This window comes from Carcharodon carcharias (assembly GCF_017639515.1).
Source record: "Carcharodon carcharias isolate sCarCar2 chromosome 35 unlocalized genomic scaffold, sCarCar2.pri SUPER_35_unloc_8, whole genome shotgun sequence".
NCBI lineage: Eukaryota > Metazoa > Chordata > Chondrichthyes > Lamniformes > Lamnidae > Carcharodon > Carcharodon carcharias.
In genome coordinates, this window is record NW_024470724.1 from 527,795 (window position 1) to 550,757 (window position 22,963).

Consider the following 22,963-nt stretch of genomic DNA (forward strand, 5'->3'; position numbering starts at 1 on the left):
GTTTGGGGGTGGGTGTGGGGGCGGAGGCGGGTTCGGGTGGGTGTGGGTTTAGAGTGGGTTTTTGGACGTGTGTGGATTTGAGAGTGGGTGTGGGGGTGAGTTTAGATGGGGGTTTGGGGGCGGGGGTGGGTTTGGAGTGGGTTTGGGGGCGGGGGTGGGTTTGGGGGCGGGGGTGGGTTTGGGTGCGGGGGTGGGTTTGGGTGAGGGGGTGTGTGTCAGTTTGGGGGTGGGTGTGGGGGCGGAGGCGGGTTTGGGGCGGGTGTGGGTTTAGAGTGGGTTGGGGGTGGGTGTGGGTTTGGGTGAGGGGGTGGGTTTGGAGTGGGTTTGGGGGCGGGGGTGGGTTTGGATTGGGTTTGGGGGCGAGGGTGGGTTTGGGGGCGGGGGTGGGTTTAGAGTGGGTTGGGGGTGGGTGTGGGTTTGGGTGAGGGGGTGGGTTTGGGGGCGGGGACGGGTTTCTGCTTGAGGTGTTCTTGTGTGGCGGGGAGTGGACTCGAGGCAACTGGCTTGTCCGGAGTGTCCCCCTCAAAGCCCGCTTTCCTCTCCCCCCTCAACCCCCCTCTCCCCCCTCAACCCCCGTCTCTCCCCTCAACACCCCTCTCTCTTCCCACAACCCCCCTCTCTCCCACGCCAACCCCCGTCTCTCCCCTCAACACCCCTCTCTCTTCCCACAACCCCCCTCTCTCCCCCCAAAACCCCATCTCTACCCCCAAAACCCCCGTCTCTCCCCTGCCAACCCCCGTCTCTCCCCCGCCAACCACCGTCTCTCCCCCGCCAACCCCCGTCTCTCCCCCGCCAACCCCCGTCTCTCCCCCGCCAACCCCCGTCTCTCCTTGCAAACCCCCCCTCTCCCTCCTCAACCCCCCCTCTCCCCTCAACCCCCCCCATCTTCCCACAACCCCCCTCTCTCCCCACCAACACCCAACCTCTTTCCCAACAACCTCCTCTCTCCCCCCCAAAACCCCATCTCTCCCCCCCAAAACCCCATCTCTCCCCCCCCAAAACCCCATCTCTCCCCCCAAAACCCATCTCTCCCCCCAAAACCCCATCTCTCCCCCCAAAACCCCATCTCTCCCCCCAAAACCCCATCTCTCCCCCCAAAACCCCATCTCTCCCCCCAAAACCCCATCTCTCCCCCCAAAACCCCATCTCTCCCCCCAAAACCCCATCTCTCCCCCCAAAACCCCATCTCTCCCCCCAAAACCCCATCTCTCCCCCCAAAACCCCATCTCTCCCCCCAAAACCCCATCTCTCCCCCCAAAACCCCATCTCTCCCCCCAAAACCCCATCTCTCCCCCCAAAACCCCATCTCTCCCCCCAAAACCCCATCTCTCCCCCCAAAACCCCATCTCTCCCCCCAAAACCCCATCTCTCCCCCCAAAACCCCATCTCTCCCCCCAAAACCCCATCTCTCCCCCCAAAACCCCATCTCTCCCCCCAAAACCCCATCTCTCCCCCCAAAACCCCATCTCTCCCCCCAAAACCCCATCTCTCCCCCCAAAACCCCATCTCTCCCCCCAAAACCCCATCTCTCCCCCCAAAACCCCATCTCTCCCCCCAAAACCCCATCTCTCCCCCCAAAACCCCATCTGTCCCCCCAAAACCCCATCTCTCCCCCCCAAAACCCCATCTCTCCCCCCCAAAACCCCATCTCTCCCCCCCAAAACCCCATCTCTCCCCCCCAAAACCCCATCTCTCCCCCCCAAAACCCCATCTCTCCCCCCCAAAACCCCATCTCTCCCCCCCAAAACCCCATCTCTCCCCCCAAAACCCCATCTCTCCCCCCCAAAACCCCATCTCTCCCCCTCAAAACCCCATCTCTCCCCCCAAAACCCCATCTCTCCCCCCAAAACCCCATCTCTCCCCCCAAAACCCCATCTCTCCCCCCCAAAACCCCATCTCTCCCCCCAAAACACCATCTCTCCCCCCAAAACTCCATCTCTCCCCCCAAAACCCCATCTCTCCCCCCAAAACCCCATCTCTCCCCCCAAAACCCCATCTCTCCCCCCAAAACCCCATCTCTCCCCCCAAAACCCCATCTCTCCCCCCAAAACTCCATCTCTCCCCCCAAAGCCCCCGTCTCTCCCACGCCAACCGCCGTCTCTCCCTGCAAACACCCCTCTCTCCCCCCCACACCCCCCTCTCTCCCCCCCCACACCCCCTCTCTCCCCCCCACACCCCCTCTCTCCCCCCCACACCCCCTCTCTCCCCCCCACACCCCCTCTCTCCTCCCCCCCACACCCCCTCTCTCCCCCCCACACCCCCTCTCTCCCCCCCACACCCCCCTCTCTCCCCCCCACACCCCCTCTCTCCCCCCCACACCCCCCTCTCTCCCCCTCTCTCACCCCCACACCCCCTCTCTCCCCCCCCACACCCCCCTCTCTCCCCCCCACACCCCCCTCTCTCCCCCCCACACCCCCCCTCTCCCCCTCTCTCCCCCCCACACCCCCTCTCTCCCCCTCTCTCCCCCCCCACACCCCCTCTCTCCCCCCCACACCCCCTCTCTCCCCCCCACACCCCCTCTCTGCCCCCTCCAACGCCCCTCTCTCTGCCCCCATCTACTCCCCCCTCCCTCCCCTCCCACCAACCCGTCTCTCTCCCCCCCCGACCCCCGTCTCTCTCCCCCCCCGACCCCCGTCTCTCTCCCCCCCCCGACCCCCGTCTCTCTCCCCCCCCCCCGACCCCCGTCTCTCTCCCCCCCCGACCCCCGTCTCTCTCCCCCCCCGCCCCCCGTCTCTCTCTCCCCCCCCGACCCCCGTCTCTCTCCCCCCCCGACCCCCGTCTCTCTCCCCCCCCGACCCCCGTCTCTCTCCCCCCCGACCCCCGTCTCTCTCCCCCCCGACCCCCGTCTCTCTCCCCCCCGACCCCCGTCTCTCTCCCCCCCGACCCCCGTCTCTCTCCGCCCCCGACCCCCGTCTCTCTCCCCCCCGACCCCCGTCTCTCTCCCCCCCGACCCCCGTCTCTCTCCCCCCCCGACCCCCGTCTCTCTCCCCCCCCGACCCCCGTCTCTCTCCCCCCCCCCGACCCCCGTCTCTCTCCCCCCCGACCCCCGTCTCTCTCCCCCCCGACCCCCGTCTCTCTCCCCCCCCCCCGACCCCCGTCTCTCTCCCCCCCCCCGACCCCCGTCTCTCTCCCCCCCCCCCGACCCCCGTCTCTACCCCCCCAATCACCCTGAGTTCACACGGCCTCCCCCTGAATTGCTCCTGTTGCTCCCAGTTGTGTTCACTCTGTTCCCCAGGAGGGATGGTGATTGGGGTAGGTGGTTTTGCTGGTTTTGAGGAGGAGTCACACTGCCTCCGGGCAGTGAGGGGTCTCGTCCTCTTCATCGCGCCTCCAACTCCACCCCCTGACCTCGGCCCGGCTCCGCCCCCTGCCCTTGGCCCCGCCCTCGGGCTGTGCAGCTCCTCCGGCTCCGCCCACTGCCCTTGGCCCCGCCCTTGGGCTCTGCAGGTCCTCTGACACCGCCCACTGCCCTTGGCCCCGCCCTTGGGCCCTGCAAACACCCCCTGGCTCCACCCCTGTCCTTGGTCCCGCCTTCGGGCCCTGCCTTCCCCCTGGCTCCGCCCACGGACCCTGCCACCCCGCCCTCGGGGCCCTGCCCCCCTGGCTCCGCCCTCTACCCTGGCTCCCCCCTCGGGCCCCCCCCCCCCCCCCAATGGCTCCGCCCTCCTTCCCTCTTTGACCCTGTTTCACACGTACCTATTGGACCCTTGATCCTGGGGTTCCACGTCTGACGTTGCTCACGTTCCGGGCAGACCCCAGCCCTGCAAACAGAGGCCTTTTGCTGGGTCACCCACATCAGATTGCGGCACGTTCCGTCCCACCCCCCACTTTTGCCCACAGGTAGTGACGTACTCCCTCCCCCCTCCCCACCTACCCATCCACCCCCCCCACAGGTAGAGATACACTCCCTCCCCCCTCCCCACCTACCCATCCCCCACAGGTAGAGATACACTCCCTCCCCCCTCCCCACCTACCCATCCCCCACAGGTAGAGATACACTCCCTCCCCACCTACCCACCCCCCCCTTTTGCCCACAGGTAGTGACGTACTCCCTCCCCCCTCCCCACCTACCCATCCCCCACAGGTAGTGACACACTCCCTCCCCCCTCCCCCCTCCCCACCTACCCATCCCCCACAGGTAGTGACGCACTCCCTCCCCCCTCCCCACCTACCCATCCCCCCCCACAGGTAGTGACACACTCACTCCCCCCTGCCCACCTACCCATCCTCCACAGATAATGGCACACTCCCTCCCCCCTCCCCACCTACCCATCCCCCACAGGTAGTGATGCACTCCCTCCCCCCTCCCCACCTACCCATGCCCCACAGGTAGCGACGCACTCTCGCCCTCTCCTCCCCACCTACCCATCCCCCACAGATAATGGCACACTCCCTCCCCCCTGCCCACCTACCCATCCCCCACAGGTAGTGATGCACTCCCTCCCCCCTCCCCACCTACCCATGCCCCACAGGTAGCGACGCACTCTCGCCCCCCCTCCCCACCTACCCATCCCCCACAGATAATGGCACACTCCCTCCCCCCTCCCCACCTACCCATCCCCCACAGATAATGGCACACTCCCTCCCCCCTCCCCACCTACCCATCCCCCACAGATAATGGCACACTCCCTCCCCCCTCCCCACCTACCCATCCCCCACAGGTAGTGGCGCCCTCCCTCCCCCCTCCCCACCTACCCATCCCCCACAGGTAGTGGCGCCCTCCCTCCCCCCTCCCCACCTACCCATTTCCCCCCTCCCCCCACAGGTAGTGACACACTCACTCCCCCCTCCCCACCTACCCATCCCCCCCCCCACAGGTAGTGACACACTCACTCTCCCCTCCCCACCTACCCATCCCCCTCCAACAGGTAGTGACACACTCACTCCCCCCTCTCCATCTACCCATCCCCCACAGGTAGCGACGCACTCTCGCCCCCCTCCCCACCTACCCATCCCCCACAGGTAGTGACGCACTCCCTCCCCCCTCCCCACCTACCCATCCCCCACAGGTAGTGACGCACTCCCTCCCCCCTCCCCACCTACCCATCCCCCACAGGTAGTGACGCACTCCCTCCCCCCTCCCCACCTACCCATCCCCCACAGGTAGTGACACACTCCCTCCCCCTCCCCCCTCCCCACCTACCCATCCCCCACAGGTAGTGACGCACTCCCTCCCCCCTCCCCACCTACCCATCCCCCACAGGTAGTGACGCACTCCCTCCCCCCTCCCCACCTACCCATCCCCCACAGGTAGTGACACACTCCCTCCCCCCTCCCCCCTCCCCACCTACCCATCCCCCACAGGTAGTGACGCACTCCCTCCCCCCTCCCCACCTACCCATCCCCCCCCCACAGGTAGTGACACACTCCCTCCCCCCTCCCCACCTACCCATCCCCCACAGGTAGTGACGCACTCCCTCCCCCCTCCCCACCTACCCATCCCCCCCCCACAGGTAGTGACACACTCACTCCCCCCGCCCACCTACCCATCCCCCCCCCACAGGTAGTGACACACTCACTCCCCCCGCCCACCTACCCATCCCCCACAGGTAGTGACGCACTCCCTCCCCCCTCCCCACCTACCCATCCCCCCCCCACAGGTAGTGACACACTCACTCCCCCCCGCCCACCTACCCATCCCCCCCCCACAGGTAGTGACACACTCACTCCCCCCGCCCACCTACCCATCCCCCCCCCACAGGTAGTGACACACTCACTCCCCCCGCCCACCTACCCATCCTCCACAGATAATGGCACACTCACTCCCCCCGCCCACCTACCCATCCTCCACAGATAATGGCACACTCCCTCCCCCCTCCCCACCTACCCATCCCCCACAGGTAGTGGCGCCCTCCCTCCCCCCTCCCCACCTACCCATCCCCCACAGGTAGTGGCGCCCTCCCTCCCCCCTCCCCACCTACCCATTTCCCCCCTCCCCCCACAGGTAGTGACACACTCACTCCCCCCTCCCCACCTACCCATCCCCCCCCCACAGGTAGTGACACACTCACTCTCCCCTCCCCACCTACCCATCCCCCTCCAACAGGTAGTGACACACTCACTCCCCCCTCCCCACCTACCCATCCCCCACAGGTAGTGACGCACTCCCTCCCCCCTCCCCACCTACCCATCCCCCACAGGTAGCGACGCACTCTCGCCCCCCTCCCCACCTACCCATCCCCCACAGGTAGTGACGCACTCCCTCCCCCCTCCCCACCTACCCATCCCCCACAGGTAGTGACACACTCCCTCCCCCCTCCCCACCTACCCATCCCCCACAGGTAGTGACGCACTCCCTCCCCCCTCCCCACCTACCCATCCCCCACAGGTAGTGACGCACTCCCTCCCCCCTCCCCACCTACCCATTTCCCCCCTCCCCCCACAGATAGTGACACACTCCCTCCCCCCTCCCCACCTACCCATCCCCCCCCCCACAGGTAGTGACACACTCACTCCCCCCTCCCCACCTACCCATCCCCCCCAACAGGTAGTGACACACTCACTCCCCCCTCTCCATCTACCCATCCCCCACAGGTAGCGACGCACTCTCACCCCCCTCCCCACCTACCCATCCCCCACAGGTAGTGACACACTCCCTCCCCCCTCCCCCCTCTCCATCTACCCATCCCCCACAGGTAGTGACACACTCCCTCCCCCCTCCCCACCTACCCATCCCCCCCCAACAGGTAGTGACACACTCACTCCCCCCTCTCCATCTACCCATCCCCCACAGGTAGTGATGCACTCCCTCCCCCCTCCCCACCTACCCATCCCCCACAGGTAGCGACGCACTCTCGCCCCCCCCCCTCCCCACCTACCCATCCCCCACAGGTAGTGACGCACTCCCTCCCCCCTCCCCACCTACCTATCCCCCACAGGTAGCGACGCACTCTCGCCCCCCCCCTCCCCACCTACCCATCCCCCACAGATAATGGCACACTCCCTCCCCCCTCCCCACCTACCCATCCCCCACAGGTAGTGACGCTCTCCCTCCCCCCTCCCCACCTACCCATCCCCCACAGGTAGCGACGCACTCTCGCCCCCCCTCCCCACCTACCCATCCCCCACAGGTAGTGATGCACTCCCTCCCCCCTCCCCACCTACCCATCCCCCACAGGTAGCGACGCACTCTCGCCCCCCCCCTCCCCACCTACCCATCCCCCACAGGTAGTGACGCACTCCCTCCCCCCTCCCCACCTACCTATCCCCCACAGGTAGCGACGCACTCTCGCCCCCCCCTCCCCACCTACCCATCCCCCACAGGTAGTGGTGTACTCTATCCCCCCTCCCCACCTACCCATCCCCCACAGGTAGTGGTGCTCCCCCCGCCTCCCCCCCCGCATCCGATTTATTCCCTCTGGGTGTGACTGTTGACCTCCGAGCCTGACCTCTGTGCTCAGAATTCCTCTGCTGGTTCTGTCCGTTCTGGTCAGGCCTGCAGGTGGGTGGTGCATAGCACGATCCCACAGGAGGTCAACTCTGGCTGCCTGGCCCGTCTGCCGCAGGCCGGTTCCAGGAAGGAACCAGGGTTCCCCCCACCTCTGCCCCCAGGGGCACCCTCCCCCACCCCAAGGAGTACCACTTACCCTTTGTTCATGCCTATCCGCATTCTGCCACAGGTTTCCTGGAGTGCCGAGCACAAAGCTGCCAAGTCGGGGACCTACGAGGTGAAGTTTTTTGACGAGGAGTCTTACAGTGCCTTGAGGAAAGTGAGTTGTGCGTCCAGACCCCAGACTTGTGAAGCTGGGATTGTTCTCCTTAGAGTAGAGAAGGTTATGGCCAGAAGGGGGGCTAACTTAAACAGCACTAATTTCTCCTCTCACCACCCGTCTGTAAACAGAGAGGTGTTTTTGATTTGCTTCCCCCTTTATGAGCAATGGCGTATTTCCCTACCCCTCGGTTTTGGTGTGATCCAATCTTCTATTAAAAACAAACTTGAGATAGGTTGAACTCAAAGGGTTAGTTTATTTGCACAGACTCAAAACGAGGGAGGGGTGTTCGCAATGTCTCTTCCCCACCCTCCCTTTCATTCTTGCAGTAAAAGAGGGATAGAGAAATGAAGGTTTTGGGGTGCAGAGACCACAGAGTCCATAATCAAAGTCCAATGAGGTCATGGAGGTCGGTGGGCTGAAAACTGATGTTGGATAATTCTCTTTTCCAGGGGCGTTGACTTCACACGATGAGATAGGCATGCAGAGATGATTCAGTCTTATAGGCTTATAGGTACAGAATTTCCAGTAGACGCAGTGTGGATAGGGCCAGGTGTCCAGCCTGGGCCAGAGCTCCTTGTGTGTGAGGCTGCTAGTCAGATGGTAAAAAGGCAGACTGAGACTTTGCAGTTTGGCAAGGCAATATTACTGTTTCCATAAGCCAGAGGCCATGTCTTATGACACCCACCTCTCCCCTGTGTCTTTGACAAGGGGTGTGTATTGCTCTTCTGGGCCCCCAAGATTGTCTCTACCATTAAGAATTGAAAGGAACGTTACGGGGCCCTTTGTGTTAGTCAGACGAGCAGACTCCTGTTGGCTAGCCTGGGTAAGAAATGCAGATGGCCTTTGTACAGCTCTCTTTGAATTTGGTCTGTGCAGCCCACAGGAAGTGGGTCTTCAGGGATAACGCGGTGCGGGTTTCCCCCGATACTACCAGCCAGGGGTCGCAGACAGACATAGATTCAGTCATTTTGAGGTCATTGTCCAGTTTGAAATTTTTAGAGATAGCGATTAGCATGTCTCTACATATTCTATGAAAAAAAATTATCCAGGATGAGTTCTTAGTCCCTCACAAGTGGGAGATTTAAGTGAGACGTTCAAAATCACCAGGGGTCCCGATCGAGTGAATGAGGAGAAACTGTTTCCAGTGGTGGGAGGGTCGGTAACCAGAGGGGGTGGGGGGGTCACAGATTGAAGAGAATCTGCAGGAGGGTGGGGAAGGGGAGATGAGAATTTTATTTATTTTAGACGTGGCGAGTTGTTGTGATCTGGAGGGCGCTGCCCGAAAGGGCGGGGGAAGCAGATTCACCCTCGAAAAGGGGGGGAATTGGATAAATACTGGAAGGGGAAACATGTACGGGGTTACGGTGATGGGGGGTTGGGGGGAAAGAGCGGTGGGGGGAGGAGGGGTGATGGAGTGGAGGTTGGGGGTGGTGCTGGGGAGTGTCAGTTCCCGTGACTATCTCAAATACCTCAGTTAGATTGCTGCCTTAATTTTCTGTACATGAGGTAAAGTTTAACCCTTTCAGCCCTGCTATCAGTGGAACAAGCAAAATGTTGTGGCCAGAGTTAGGCCAGGGCCAGACTACTGAGTATAGTCCATATCCAAATGCAGCAAGACCTGGACCTTATCCAGGTTTGGGCTGACAAGTGGCAAGTTACACAAATGCCAGGCAATGACCATCTCCAACAAGAGAGAATCTAACCATTGCCCCTTGATGTTCAATGGCATTACCATCACTGAATCCCGCACTGTCGACATCCTGGGGGTTACCATTGACCAGAAACTGAACTGGACCCAGCCATATAAATATAAATACAAGAGCAGGTCAGAGGCTGGGAATCCTGCGGAGAGTAACTCACCTCCTGACTCCCCAAAGCCTGTCCCCCATCTACAAGGCACAAGTCAGGAGTGTGATGCGATACTCCCCACTTGCCTGGATGAGTGCAGCTCCCACAACACTCAAGAAGCTCGACACCACCAGGACAAAGCAGCCCCGCTCGATCGGCACCCCATCCACAAACATTCACTCCCTCCACCACTGACGCACAGGGGCAGCAGTGTGTGTACCATCTACAAGATGCACTGCAGCAACTCGCCAAGGCTCCTTCAACAGCGCCGCCCAAACCCACCACCTCTACCACCTAGACGGACAAGGGCAGCAGACACATGGGGGAACACCACCACCTGCAAGTTCCCCTCTGAGCCATTGATGGAGTGAGTGTGAGGGGGTGTGCTATGTGATGTAGTCACTTTTGTGTTCCCCCTGCCAAGCTTCTCTCACCCTCTCCCATCTCTCACTCGAAGGCCCAGAGAAGCAATGAGAATGTGTCGACCATCAAGCCCCTCTTCACTGTCAGCGTTGATCATCGGGTGAGTAACTGCTCCTTTCTGTGCACCTTTTATACAGCATTATGTGGGGGCTCTTCACACAGCCTTTTGGGAGGATCGGGATGGAGGCAGACAGTGCTGGTTGGACTGGGGCAGTTTGAGGGAAGCGCTCTGTCCCCTCTCAAGCGCAATCTCTCCCTTCCGCCGGCGCGCTCTCTAGCTTCCCCTCCTCCGGCGTGCTCTCTCTCTCTTCCCCTCCTCCAGCGCGCTCTCTCTCTTCCCCTCCTCTGGCGCGCTCTCTCTCTTCCCCTCCTCCGGCACGCTCTCTCTCTTCCCCTCCTCCGGCGCGCTCTCTCTCTTCCCCTCCTGCGGCGCGCTCTCTCTCTCCCCTCCTCCGGCGCGCTCTCTCTCTTCCCCTCCGGCGACGCGCTCTCTCTCTTCCCCTCCTGCGGCGCGCTCTCTCTCTTCCCCTCCTCCGGCACGCTCTCTCTCTTCCCCTCCTCCGGCGCGCTCTCTCTCTTCCCCTCCTGCGGCGCGCTCTCTCTCTTCCCCTACTCCGGCGCGCTCTCTCTCTTCCCCTACTCCGGGGCGCTCTTTCTCTTCCCCTCCTCCGGCGCGCTCTCTCTCTTCCCCTCCTCCGGCACGCTCTCTCTCTTCCCATCCTCCGGCGCGCTCTCTCTCTTCCCCTCCTCCGGCGCGCTCTCTCTCTTCCCCTCCTCCGGCGCGCTCTCTCTCTTCCCCTCCTCCGGCGCGCTCTCTCTCTTCCCCTCCTCCGGCGCGGTCTCTCTCTTCCCCTCCTCCGGCGCGCTCTCTCTCTTCCCCTCCTCCGGCGCGCTCTCTCTCTTCCCCTCCTCCGGCGCGCTCTCTCTTCCCCTCCTCCGGCGCGCTCTCTCTCTTCCCCTCCTCCGGCGCGCTCTCTCTCTTCCCCTCCTCCGGTGCGCTCTCTCTCTTCCCCTCCTCCGGCGCGCTCTCTCTCTTCCCCTCCTCCGGTGTGCTCTCTCTCTTCCCCTCCTCCGGCGTGCTCTCTCTCTTCCCCTCCTCCGGCGTGATCTCTCTCTCCCCTCACCGGCGCGCGCTCTCTCTTCCGCTCCTCCGGTGCGCTCTCTCTCTCCCCTCCTCCATCGTGTGCTGTCTCTCTTCCCCTGCTCTGGCGCGCTGTCTCTCTTCCCCTCCTCCGGCGTGCTCTCTCTCTCCCCTCACCGGCGCGCGCTCTCTCTTCCGCTCCTCCGGTGAGCTCTCTCTCTCTCCTCCTCCATCGTGTGCTGTCTCTCTTCCCATGCTCTGGCGCGCTGTCTCTCTCTTCCCCTCCTCCAGCGTGCGCTGTCTCTCTTCCCCTCCTCCGGTGCGCTCGCTCTCTCCCCTCCTCCGGCGCGCTCTCTCCCCTCTCCGGCGCGCTCTCTCTTTCCCTCCTCTGGCGCGCTCTCTCTCTCCCCTCTCCGGCGCTCGGTCTCTTCCCCTCCCCCGGCGCTCTCTCTCTTCCCCTCCCCCGGCGCTCTCTCTCTTCCCCTCCCCCGGCGCTCTCTCTCTCGCCCTCCCCCGGCGCTCTCTCTCTCGCCCTCCCCCGGCGCTCTCTCTCTCGCCCTCCCCCGGCGCTCTCTCTCTCGCCCTCCCCCGGCGCTCTCTCTCTCGCCCTCCCCCGGCGCTCTCTCTCTCGCCCTCCCCCGGCGCTCTCTCTCTCGCCCTCCCCCGGCGCTCTCTCTCTCGCCCTCCCCCGGCGCTCTCTCTCTCGCCCTCCCCCGGCGCTCTCTCTCTCGCCCTCCCCCGGCGCTCTCTCTCTCGCCCTCCCCCGGCGCTCTCTCTCTCGCCCTCCCCCGGCGCTCTCTCTCTCGCCCTCCCCCGGCGCTCTCTCTCTCGCCCTCCCCCGGCGCTCTCTCTCTCGCCCTCCCCCGGCGCTCTCTCTCTCGCCCTCCCCCGGCGCTCTCTCTCTCGCCCTCCCCCGGCGCTCTCTCTCTCGCCCTCCCCCGGCGCTCTCTCTCTCGCCCTCCCCCGGCGCTCTCTCTCTCGCCCTCCCCCGGCGCTCTCTCTCTCGCCCTCCCCCGGCGCTCTCTCTCTCGCCCTCCCCCGGCGCTCTCTCTCTTGCCCTCCCCCGGCGCTCTCTCTCTTGCCCTCCCCCGGCGCTCTCTCTCTTGCCCTCCCCCGGCGCTCTCTCTCTTGCCCTCCCCCGGCGCTCTCTCTCTTGCCCTCCGCCGGCGCTCTCTCTCTTGCCCTCCGCCGGCGCTCTCTCTCTTGCCCTCCGCCGGCGCTCTCTCTCTTGCCCTCCCCCGGCGCTCTCTCTCTTGCCCTCCCCCGGCGCTCTCTCTCTTGCCCTCCCCCGGCGCTCTCTCTCTTGCCCTCCCCCGGCGCTCTCTTTCTTCCCCTCCCCCGGCGCTCTCTTTCTTCCCCTCCCCCGGCGCTCCCTCGCTTCCCCTCCCCCGGCGCTCTCTCTCTTCCCCTCCCCCGGCGCTCCCTCGCTTCCCCTCCCCCGGCGCTCCCTCTCTTCCCCTCCCCCGGCGCTCTCTCTCTTCCCCTCCCCCGGCGCTCTCTCTCTTCCCCTCCCCCGGCGCTCTCTCTCATGCCCTCCCCCGGCGCTCTCTCTCTTGCCCTCCCCCGGCGCTCTCTCTCTTGCCCTCCCCCGGCGCTCTCTCTCATGCCCTCCCCCGGCGCTCTCTCTCTTGCTCTCCCCCGGCGCTCTCTGTCTTGCCCTCCCCCGGCGCTCTCTCTCTTGCCCTCCCCCGGCGCTCTCTCTCTTGCCCTCCCCCGGCGCTCTCTCTCATGCCCTCCCCCGGCGCTCTCTCTCTTGCCCTCCCCCGGCGCTCTCTCTCTTGCTCTCCCCCGGCGCTCTCTCTCTTGCCCTCCCCCGGCGCTCTCTCTCTTGCCCTCCCCCGGCGCTCTCTCTCTTGCCCTCCCCCGGCGCTCTCTCTCCTGCCCTCCCCCGGCGTGCGCTCTCCCTTGCCCTCCTCCGGCGTGCGCTCTCCCTTGCCCTCCTCCGGCGTGCGATCTCCCTTGCCCTCCCCCGGCGTGCGCTCTCCCTTGCCCTCCTCCGGCGTGCGCTCTCTCTTGCCCTCCTCCGGCGTGCGCTCTCTCTTGCCCTCCCCCGGCGTGCGCTCTCTCTTGCCCTCCCCCGGCGTGCGCTCTCTCTTGCCCTCCCCCGGCGTGCGCTCTCTCTTGCCCTCCCCCGGCGTGCGCTCTCTCTTGCCATCCCCCGGCGTGCGCTCTCTCTTGCCCTCCCCCGGCGTGCGCTCTCTCTTGCCCTCCCCCGGCGTGCGCTCTCTCTTGCCCTCCCCCGGCGTGCGCTCTCTCTTGCCCTCCCCCGGCGTGCGCTCTCTCTTGCCCTCCCCCGGCGTGCGCTCTCTCTTGCCCTCCCCCGGCGTGCGCTCTCTCTTGCCCTCCCCCGGCGTGCGCTCTCTCTTGCCCTCCCCCGGCGTGCGCTCTCTCTTGCCCTCCCCCGGCGTGCGCTCTCTCTTGCCCTCCCCCGGCGTGCGCTCTCTCTTGCCCTCCCCCGGCGTGCGCTCTCTCTTGCCCTCCCCGGCGTGCGCTCTCTCTTGCCCTCCTCCGGCGTGCGCTCTCTCTTGCCCTCCCCCGGCGTGCGCTCTCTCTTGCCCTCCTCCGGCGTGCGCTCTCTCTTGCCCTCCCCCGGCGTGCGTTCTCTCTTGCCCTCCTCCGGCGTGCGCTCTCTCTTGCCCTCCCCCGGCGTGCGCTCTCTCTTGCCCTCCTCCGGCGTGCGCTCTCTCTTGCCCTCCTCCGGCGTGCGCTCTCTCTTGCCCTCCTCCGGCGTGCGCTCTCTCTTGCCCTCCTCCGGCGTGCGCTCTCTCTTGCCCTCCTCCGGCGTGCGCTCTCTCTTGCCCTCCTCCGGCGTGCGCTCTCTCTTGCCCTCCTCCGGCGTGCGCTCTCTCTTGCCCTCCTCCGGCGTGCGCTCTCTCTTGCCCTCCTCCGGCGTGCGCTCTCTCTTGCCCTCCTCCGGCGTGCGCTCTCTCTTGCCCTCCCCCGGCGTGCGCTCTCTCTTGCCCTCCTCCGGCGTGCGCTCTCTCTTGCCCTCCCCCGGCGTGCGCTCTCTCTTGCCCTCCCCCGGCGTGCGCTCTCTCTTGCCCTCCTCCGGCGTGCGCTCTCTCTTGCCCTCCCCCGGCGTGCGCTCTCTCTTGCCCTCCTCCGGCGTGCGCTCTCTCTTGCCCTCCTCCGGCGTGCGCTCTCTCTTGCCCTCCCCCGGCGTGCGCTCTCTCTTGCCCTCCCCCGGCGTGCGCTCTCTCTTGCCCTCCCCCGGCGTGCGCTCTCTCTTGCCCTCCCCCGGCGTGCGCTCTCTCTTGCCCTCCCCCGGCGTGCGCTCTCTCTTGCCCTCCCCCGGCGTGCGCTCTCTCTTGCCCTCCCCCGGCGTGCGCTCTCTCTTGCCCTCCCCCGGCGTGCGCTCTCTCTTGCCCTCCCCCGGCGTGCGCTCTCTCTTGCCCTCCCCCGGCGTGCGCTCTCTCTTGCCCTCCCCCGGCGTGCGCTCTCTCTTGCCCTCCCCCGGCGTGCGCTCTCTCTTGCCCTCCCCCGGCGTGCGCTCTCTCTTGCCCTCCCCCGGCGTGCGCTCTCTCTTGCCCTCCCCCGGCGTGCGCTCTCTCTTGCCCTCCCCCGGCGTGCGCTCTCTCTTGCCCTCCCCCGGCGTGCGCTCTCTCTTGCCCTCCCCCGGCGTGCGCTCTCTCTTGCCCTCCCCCGGCGTGCGCACTCTCTTGCCCTCCCCCGGCGTGCGCTCTCTCTTGCCCTCCCCCGGCGTGCGCTCTCTCTTGCCCTCCCCCGGCGTGCGCTCTCTCTTGCCCTCCCCCGGCGTGCGCTCTCTCTTGCCCTCCCCCGGCGTGCGCTCTCTCTTGCCCTCCCCCGGCGTGCGCTCTCTCTTGCCCTCCCCCGGCGTGCGCTCTCTCTTGCCCTCCCCCGGCGTGCGCTCTCTCTTGCCCTCCCCCGGCGTGCGCTCTCTCTTGCCCTCCCCCGGCGTGCGCTCTCTCTTGCCCTCCCCCGGCGTGCGCTCTCTCTTGCCCTCCCCCGGCGTGCGCTCTCTCTTGCCCTCCCCCGGCGTGCGCTCTCTCTTGCCCTCCCCCGGCGTGCGCTCTCTCTTGCCCTCCCCCGGCGTGCGCTCTCTCTTGCCCTCCCCCGGCGTGCGCTCTCTCTTGCCCTCCCCCGGCGTGCGCTCTCTCTTGCCCTCCCCCGGCGTGCGCTCTCTCTTGCCCTCCCCCGGCGTGCGCTCTCTCTTGCCCTCCCCCGGCGTGCGCTCTCTCTTGCCCTCCCCCGGCGTGCGCTCTCTCTTGCCCTCCCCCGGCGTGCGCTCTCTCTTGCCCTCCCCCGGCGTGCGCTCTCTCTTGCCCTCCCCCGGCGTGCGCTCTCTCTTGCCCTCCCCCGGCGTGCGCTCTCTCTTGCCCTCCCCCGGCGTGCGCTCTCTCTTGCCCTCCCCCGGCGTGCGCTCTCTCTTGCCCTCCCCCGGCGTGCGCTCTCTCTTGCCCTCCCCCGGCGTGCGCTCTCTCTTGCCCTCCTCCGGCGTGCGCTCTCTCTTGCCCTCCTCCGGCGTGCGCTCTCTCTTGCCCTCCTCCGGCGTGCGCTCTCTCTTGCCCTCCTCCGGCGTGCGCTCTCTCTTGCCCTCCTCCGGCGTGCGCTCTCTCTTGCCCTCCTCCGGCGTGCGCTCTCTCTTGCCCTCCTCCGGCGTGCGCTCTCTCTTGCCCTCCTCCGGCGTGCGCTCTCTCTTGCCCTCCTCCGGCGTGCGCTCTCTCTTGCCCTCCTCCGGCGTGCGCTCTCTCTTGCCCTCCTCCGGCGTGCGCTCTCTCTTGCCCTCCTCCGGCGTGCGCTCTCTCTTGCCCTCCTCCGGCGTGCGCTCTCTCTTGCCCTCCTCCGGCGTGCGCTCTCTCTTGCCCTCCTCCGGCGTGCGCTCTCTCTTGCCCTCCTCCGGCGTGCGCTCTCTCTTGCCCTCCTCCGGCGTGCGCTCTCTCTTGCCCTCCTCCGGCGTGCGCTCTCTCTTGCCCTCCTCCGGCGTGCGCTCTCTCTTGCCCTCCTCCGGCGTGCGCTCTCTCTTGCCCTCCTCCGGCGTGCGCTCTCTCTTGCCCTCCTCCGGCGTGCGCTCTCTCTTGCCCTCCTCCGGCGTGCGCTCTCTCTTGCCCTCCTCCGGCGTGCGCTCTCTCTTGCCCTCCTCCGGCGTGCGCTCTCTCTTGCCCTCCTCCGGCGTGCGCTCTCTCTTGCCCGCCCTCCGGCGTGCGCTCTCTCTTGCCCTCCTCCGGCGTGCGCTCTCTCTTGCCCTCCTCCGGCGTGCGCTCTCTCTTGCCCGCCCTCCGGCGTGCGCTCTCTCTTGCCCTCCTCCGGCGTGCGCTCTCTCTTGCCCTCCCTCCGGCGTGCGCTCTCTCTTGCCCTCCTCCGGCGTGCGCTCTCTCTTGCCCTCCTCCGGCGTGCGCTCTCTCTTGCCCGCCCTCCGGCGTGCGCTCTCTCTTGCCCTCCTCCGGCGTGCGCTCTCTCTTGCCCTCCTCCGGCGTGCGCTCTCTCTTGCCCTCCTCCGGCGTGCGCTCTCTCTTGCCCTCCTCAGGCGTGCGCTCTCTCTTGCCCTCCTCCGGCGTGCGCTCTCTCTTGCCCTCCTCCGGCGTGCGCTCTCTCTTGCCCTCCTCCGGCGTGCGCTCTCTCTTGCCCTCCTCCGGCGTGCGCTCTCTCTTGCCCTCCTCCGGCGTGCGCTCTCTCTTGCCCTCCTCCGGCGTGCGCTCTCTCTTGCCCTCCTCCGGCGTGCGCTCTCTCTTGCCCTCCTCCGGCGTGCGCTCTCTCTTGCCCTCCTCCGGCGTGCGCTCTCTCTTGCCCTCCTCCGGCGTGCGCTCTCTCTTGCCCTCCTCCGGCGTGCGCTCTCTCTTGCCCTCCTCCGGCGTGCGCTCTCTCTTGCCCTCCTCCGGCGTGCGCTCTCTCTTGCCCTCCTCCGGCGTGCGCTCTCTCTTGCCCTCCTCCGGCGTGCGCTCTCTCTTGCCCTCCTCCGGCGTGCGCTCTCTCTTGCCCTCCTCCGGCGTGCGCTCTCTCTTGCCCTCCTCCGGCGTGCGCTCTCTCTTGCCCTCCTCCGGCGTGCGCTCTCTCTTGCCCTCCTCCGGCGTGCGCTCTCTCTTGCCCTCCTCCGGCGTGCGCTCTCTCTTGCCCTCCTCCGGCGTGCGCTCTCTCTTGCCCTCCTCCGGCGTGCGCTCTCTCTTGCCCTCCTCCGGCGTGCGCTCTCTCTTGCCCTCCTCCGGCGTGCGCTCTCTCTTGCCCTCCTCCGGCGTGCGCTCTCTCTTGCCCTCCTCCGGCGTGCGCTCTCTCTTGCCCTCCTCCGGCGTGCGCTCTCTCTTGCCCTCCTCCGGCGTGCGCTCTCTCTTGCCCTCCTCCGGCGTGCGCTCTCTCTTGCCCTCCTCCGGCGTGCGCTCTCTCTTGCCCTCCTCCGGCGTGCGCTCTCTCTTGCCCTCCTCCGGCGTGCGCTCTCTCTTGCCCTCCTCCGGCGTGCGCTCTCTCTTGCCCTCCTCCGGCGTGCGCTCTCTCTTGCCCTCCTCCGGCGTGCGCTCTCTCTTGCCCTCCTCCGGCGTGCGCTCTCTCTTGCCCTCCTCCGGCGTGCGCTCTCTCTTGCCCTCCTCCGGCGTGCGCTCTCTCTTGCCCTCCTCCGGCGTGCGCTCTCTCTTGCCCTCCTCCGGCGTGCGCTCTCTCTTGCCCTCCTCCGGCGTGCGCTCTCTCTTGCCCTCCTCCGGCGTGCGCTCTCTCTTGCCCTCCTCCGGCGTGCGCTCTCTCTTGCCCTCCTCCGGCGTGCGCTCTCTCTTGCCCTCCTCCGGCGTGCGCTCTCTCTTGCCCTCCTCCGGCGTGCGCTCTCTCTTGCCCTCCTCCGGCGTGCGCTCTCTCTTGCCCTCCTCCGGCGTGCGCTCTCTCTTGCCCTCCTCCGGCGTGGCGCTCTCTCTTGCCCTCCTCCGGCGTGCGCTCTCTCTTGCCCTCCTCCGGCGTGCGCTCTCTCTTGCCCTCCTCCGGCGTGCGCTCTCTCTTGCCCTCCTCCGGCGTGCGCTCTCTCTTGCCCTCCTCCGGCGTGCGCTCTCTCTTGCCCTCCTCCGGCGTGCGCTCTCTCTTGCCCTCCTCCGGCGTGCGCTCTCTCTTGCCCTCCTCCGGCGTGCGCTCTCTCTTGCCCTCCTCCGGCGTGCGCTCTCTCTTGCCCTCCTCCGGCGTGCGCTCTCTCTTGCCCTCCTCCGGCGTGCGCTCTCTCTTGCCCTCCTCCGGCGTGCGCTCTCTCTTCCTCTCCTCCGGCGTGCGCTCTCTCTTCCCCTCCTCCGGCGTGCGCTCTCTCTCTCTCTTGCCCTCCTCCGGCGTGCGCTCTCTCTCTCTCTTCCCCTCCTCCGGCGTGCGCTCTCTCTCTCTCTTCCCCTCCTCCGATGCTCTCTCTCCCCTCTCCGGCGCTCTCTCTCTCCCCTTCCTCCGGCGAGCTCTCTCTCTCCCCTTCCTCCGGCGAGCTCTCTCTCTCCCCTTCATCCGGCGAGCTCTCTCTCTCCCCTTCATCCGGCGCGTTCTCTCTCTCCCCTTCCTCCGGTGCGCTCTCTCTCTCTCTTCCCCTCCTCCGGCACGCTCTCTCTCCCCTTCCTCCGGTGTGCTCTCTCTCTCTCTTCCCCCTTGACACTCGCGCTCTCTCTCTTCCCCTCCTCCAGCGTGTTCTCTCTCTCTCTTCCCCTCCTCCGGCGCTCTCTCTCTTCCCCTCCTCTGGTGCTCTCTCTCTCTTCCCCTCCAGCGCGCTCTCTCTCTCTCTTCCCCTCCTCCGGCGCTCTCTCTCCCCTCTCCGGCGCGCTCTCTCTCCCCCTCCTCCGGCGTGCTCTCTCTCTCTCTTCCCCTCCTCCGGCGCGCTCTCTCTCTCCCCTTCCTCCGGCGCGCTCTCTCTCTTCCCCACCTCCGGCGCGCTCTCTCTCTTCCCTTCCTCCGGCGCGCTCTCTCTCTCCCCTTCCTCCGGCGCGCTCTCTCTCTCCCCTTCCTCCGGCGCGCTCTCTCTCTCCCCTTCCTCCGGCGCGCTCTCTCTCTCCCCTTCCTCCGGCGCGCTCTCTCTCTCCCCTTCCTCCGGCGCGCTCTCTCTGTCTCTTCCCCTTCTCCGGCGTTCTCTCTCTCTCTTCCCCTCCTCCAGCGCTCTCTCTCTCTCTCTCTCCCCTCCTCCGGTGCTCTCTCTCTCTCTCCCCTTCCTCCGGCGCTCTCTCTCTCTCTCCCCTTCCTCCGGCGCGCTCTCTCTCTCCCCTTCCTCCGGCGCGCGCTCTCTCTCCCCTTCCTCCGGCGCGCTCTCTCTCTCCCCTTCCTCCGGCACGCTCTCTCTCTCTCTTCCCCTCCTCCGGCGCGCTGTCTCTCTCCCCTTCCTCCGGTGCTCTCTCTCTCTCTCTTCCCCTCCTCTGGCGCGCTCTCTCTCTCCCCTTCCTCCGGCGCGCTCTCTCTCTCTCTTTCCCTCCTCCGGCGCGCTCTCTCTCTCCCCTTCCTCCGGCGCGCTCTCTCTCTCCCCTTCCTCCGGCGCGCTCTCTCTCTCCCCTTCCTCTGGCGCGCTCTCTCTCTCCCCTTCCTCCGGCGTGCTCTCTCTCTCTCTTTCCCTCCTCCGGCGCGCTCTCTCTCTCCCCTTCCTCCAGCGCGCTCTCTCTCTCCCCTTCCTCCGGCGCGCTCTCTCTCTATCTCTTCCCCTCCTCCGGTGCTCTCTCTCTCTCCCCTTCCTCTGGCGCACGCTCTCTCTTCCCTTCCTCCGGCGCGCGCTCTCTCCTCCCCACCCCCCCTCCCAATCATACGCGTGCTCTCGGCCCACTCCCAACCCCCCCACGCACACGCCCTCGGGCCTATCCTGCCCCCTCTTTGCCCTCATGGCCCCCTCTGCATGTTTCAGGGTGAAGCGGGGGTGCCGGCGCGCATGGATATGTTACGTTCGCTGTTACCTCGTCCCAATGTAACTTTAATTTCTCTGATTTCTCTTCTTTGTGCCCCCCCCCCCCTCACCCTCAGGGAGCATGGAGTGGACCTTGGGTCGCGACGGAAGTGGTTGCCGCGGCGATGGGTTTGCTGGTCTACTATCTGGCCTTCAGGGCGAAAAGTACCATCCAGGCCTGATGGACAGACCCAGGGAGGGGCCCAGAGCGGTGTGGGGTTGGGGGGTGGGGGGGGTGGTCCCTGGCCTGGGGCCGGGCTGAAGACCCACGGAGTGGGACCCAGAGGAGCGGAGGCGGAAGCAGATGCAGGGGATGATGTTTAATAAAATAACTTTTCTACAGCTGGGTTTGATCCTATCGCTTTGTCATGATCACGTCGCGCCATTGCTGAGGTGTCTCTTTCTCGAATCGCACGGCACAGAAGGAGGCCGTTCAGCCCACCCTGACCGTGCTGTCTCACCAAAGGCGCATTTGATTTATTCTCTGTCTCTCTCTCCCCCCTCCCCCCCTAGTCCCTGTTCTGGAAAGTGCTTGCGTTATTCTGTCATCTTGCACAGGGATGTGGGAGTGAGTGCCCTTGACATCGAGGCAGCATTTGGCCGAGTGTGGCATCAGTGAGCCCCAGCAAAACTGGAGTCAATGGAAATCAGGGGAAAACCTCTCTATTGGTTGGAGTCATACCAAAGGAAGATGGTTGTGGTTGTTGGAGGTCTGTCATCTCAGCTCCAGGACATCATTGCAGGGGTTCCACAGTGTGCAGATATCTCCCTGAGAGAGAGAGAGGGGACTGAGAGACACCAGTCAGTGTGCAGATATCTCCCTGAGAGAGAGAGAGGGGACTGAGAGACACCAGTCAGTGTACAGATATCTCCCTGAGAGAGAGAGAGGGGACTGAGGGACACCAGTCAGTGTACAGATATCTCCCTGAGAGAGGGACTGAGAGACAACAGTCAGTGTACAGTTATCTCCCTGAGAGAGAGGGCACTGAGAGACACCAGTCAGTGTACAGATATCTCCCTGAGAGAGGGACTGAGAGAAAACAGTCAGTGTACAGATATCTCCCTGAGAGAGAGGGCACTGAGAGACACCAGTCAGTGTACAGATATCTCCCTGAGAGAGGGACTGAGAGCCACCAGTCAGTGTACAGATATCTCCCTGAGAGAGAGAGAGGGGACTGAGAAACACCCGTCAGTGTACAGATATCTCCCTGAGAGAGAGAGAGGGGACTGAGGGACACCAGTCAGTGTACAGATATCTCCCTGAGAGAGGGACTGAGAGACAACAGTCAGTGTACAGTTATCTCCCTGAGAGAGAGGGCACTGAGAGACACCAGTCAGTGTACAGATATCTCCCTGAGAGAGGGACTGAAAGACAACAGTCAGTGTACAGATATCTCCCTGAGAGAGAGGGCACTGAGAGACACCAGTCAGTGTACAGATATCTCCCTGAGAGAGGGACTGAGAGACACCAGTCAGTGTACAGATATCTCCCTGAGAGAGAGAGAGAGGGGACTGAGAAACACCCGTCAGTGTACAGATATCTCCCTGAGAGAGAGGGACTGGGAGACACTAGTCAGTGTACAGATATCTCCCTGAGAGAGAGAGAGGGGACTGAGAGACACCAGCCAGTGTACAGATATCTCCCTGAGAGAGAGGGACAGAGAGACACCAGTCAGTGTACAGATATCTCCCTGAGAGAGAGGGACTGGGAGACACCAGTCAGTGTACAGATATCTCCCTGAGAGAGAGGGACTGGGAGACACCAGTCAGTGTACAGATATCTCCCTGAGAGAGAGAGAGGGGACTGAGAGACACCAGCCAGTGTACAGATATCTCCCTGAGAGAGAGGGGACTGAGAGACACCAGTCAGTGTACAGATATCTCCCTGAGAGAGAGGGGACTGAGAGACACCAGTGTACAGATATCTCCCAGAGAGAGAGAGGGGACTGAGACATACCAGTCAGTGTACAGATATCTCCCTGAGAGAGAGGGGACTGAAAGACACCAGTCAGTGTACAGATATCTCCCTGAGAGAGAGAGGGGACTGAGACATACCAGTCAGTGTATAGATATCTCCCTGAGAGAGAGGGGACTGAGAGACACCAGTCAGTGTACAGATATCTCCCAGAGAGAGAGAGGGGACTGAGACATACCAGTCAGTGTACAGATATCTCCCTGAGAGGGGACTGAAAGACACCAGTCAGTGTACAGATATCTCCCTGAGAGAGAGAGGGGACTGAGACATACCAGTCAGTGTATAGATAACTCCCTGAGAGAGAGAGGGACTGAGAGACACCAGTGTACAGATATCTCCCTGAGAGAGAGGGGACTGAGAGACACCAGTCAGTGTATAGATATCTCCCTGAGAGAGAGAAGGGACTGAGAGACACCAGTCAGTGTACAGATATCTCCCTGAGAGAGAGAGAGGACTGAGAGACACCAGCCAGTGTACAGATATCTCCCTGTGGGAGAGGGTACTGAGAGACACCAGTCAGTGTACAGATATCTCCCTGAGAGACAGGGACTGGGAGACACCAGTCAGTGTACAGATATCTCCCTGAGAGACAGAGGGGGGACTGAGAGACACCAGTCAGTGTACAGATATCTCCCTGAGAGAGAGGGGACTGAGAGATGCCAGTCAATGTACAGATATCTCCCTGAGAGAGAGAGGACTGAGAGACACCAGTCAGTGTACAGATATCTCGCTGAGAGGGGGGACTGAGAGACACCAGTCAGAGTACAGATATCTCCGAGAGAGAGGGGACTGAGAGACACCAGTCAGTGTACAGATATCTCCCTGAGAGAGAGGGACTGAGAGACACCAGCCAGTGTACAGATATCTGCCTGAGAGAGAGGGACTGTGTGCGAGGGGGGATTTGGTGGGATCTGTGTGCGAGAGGGGGTTTGGTGGGCGCTGTGCGTGAGAGGGGGTTTGGTGGGCGCTGTGCGCGAGAGGGGGTTTGGTGGGCGCTGTGTGCGAGAGGGGGTTTGGTGGGCGCTGTGTGCGAGAGGGGGTTTGGTGGGTGCTGTGTGCGAGAGAGGGTTTGGTGGGCGCTGTGTGCGAGAGAGGGTTTGGTGGGC

General features: G+C 64.9%; 1 protein-coding gene across 1 annotated transcript in view; it reads left to right on the forward strand.

Moving 5' to 3' along the window:
* The window catches only part of ssr4 (signal sequence receptor, delta), a 34,902-nt gene extending 14,787 nt beyond the window's left edge, over positions 1–20,115 (forward strand). Inside the window, exons 4-6 of the mRNA XM_041181508.1 lie at positions 7,620–7,709; positions 10,018–10,083; positions 19,960–20,115. Of these exons, the coding sequence (XP_041037442.1) occupies positions 7,620–7,709; positions 10,018–10,083; positions 19,960–20,064 (261 nt within the window). The 3' untranslated portion in view covers positions 20,065–20,115. The remainder of the gene's footprint in view (positions 1–7,619; positions 7,710–10,017; positions 10,084–19,959) is intronic.
* Positions 20,116–22,963: the final 2,848 nt, after the last annotated feature.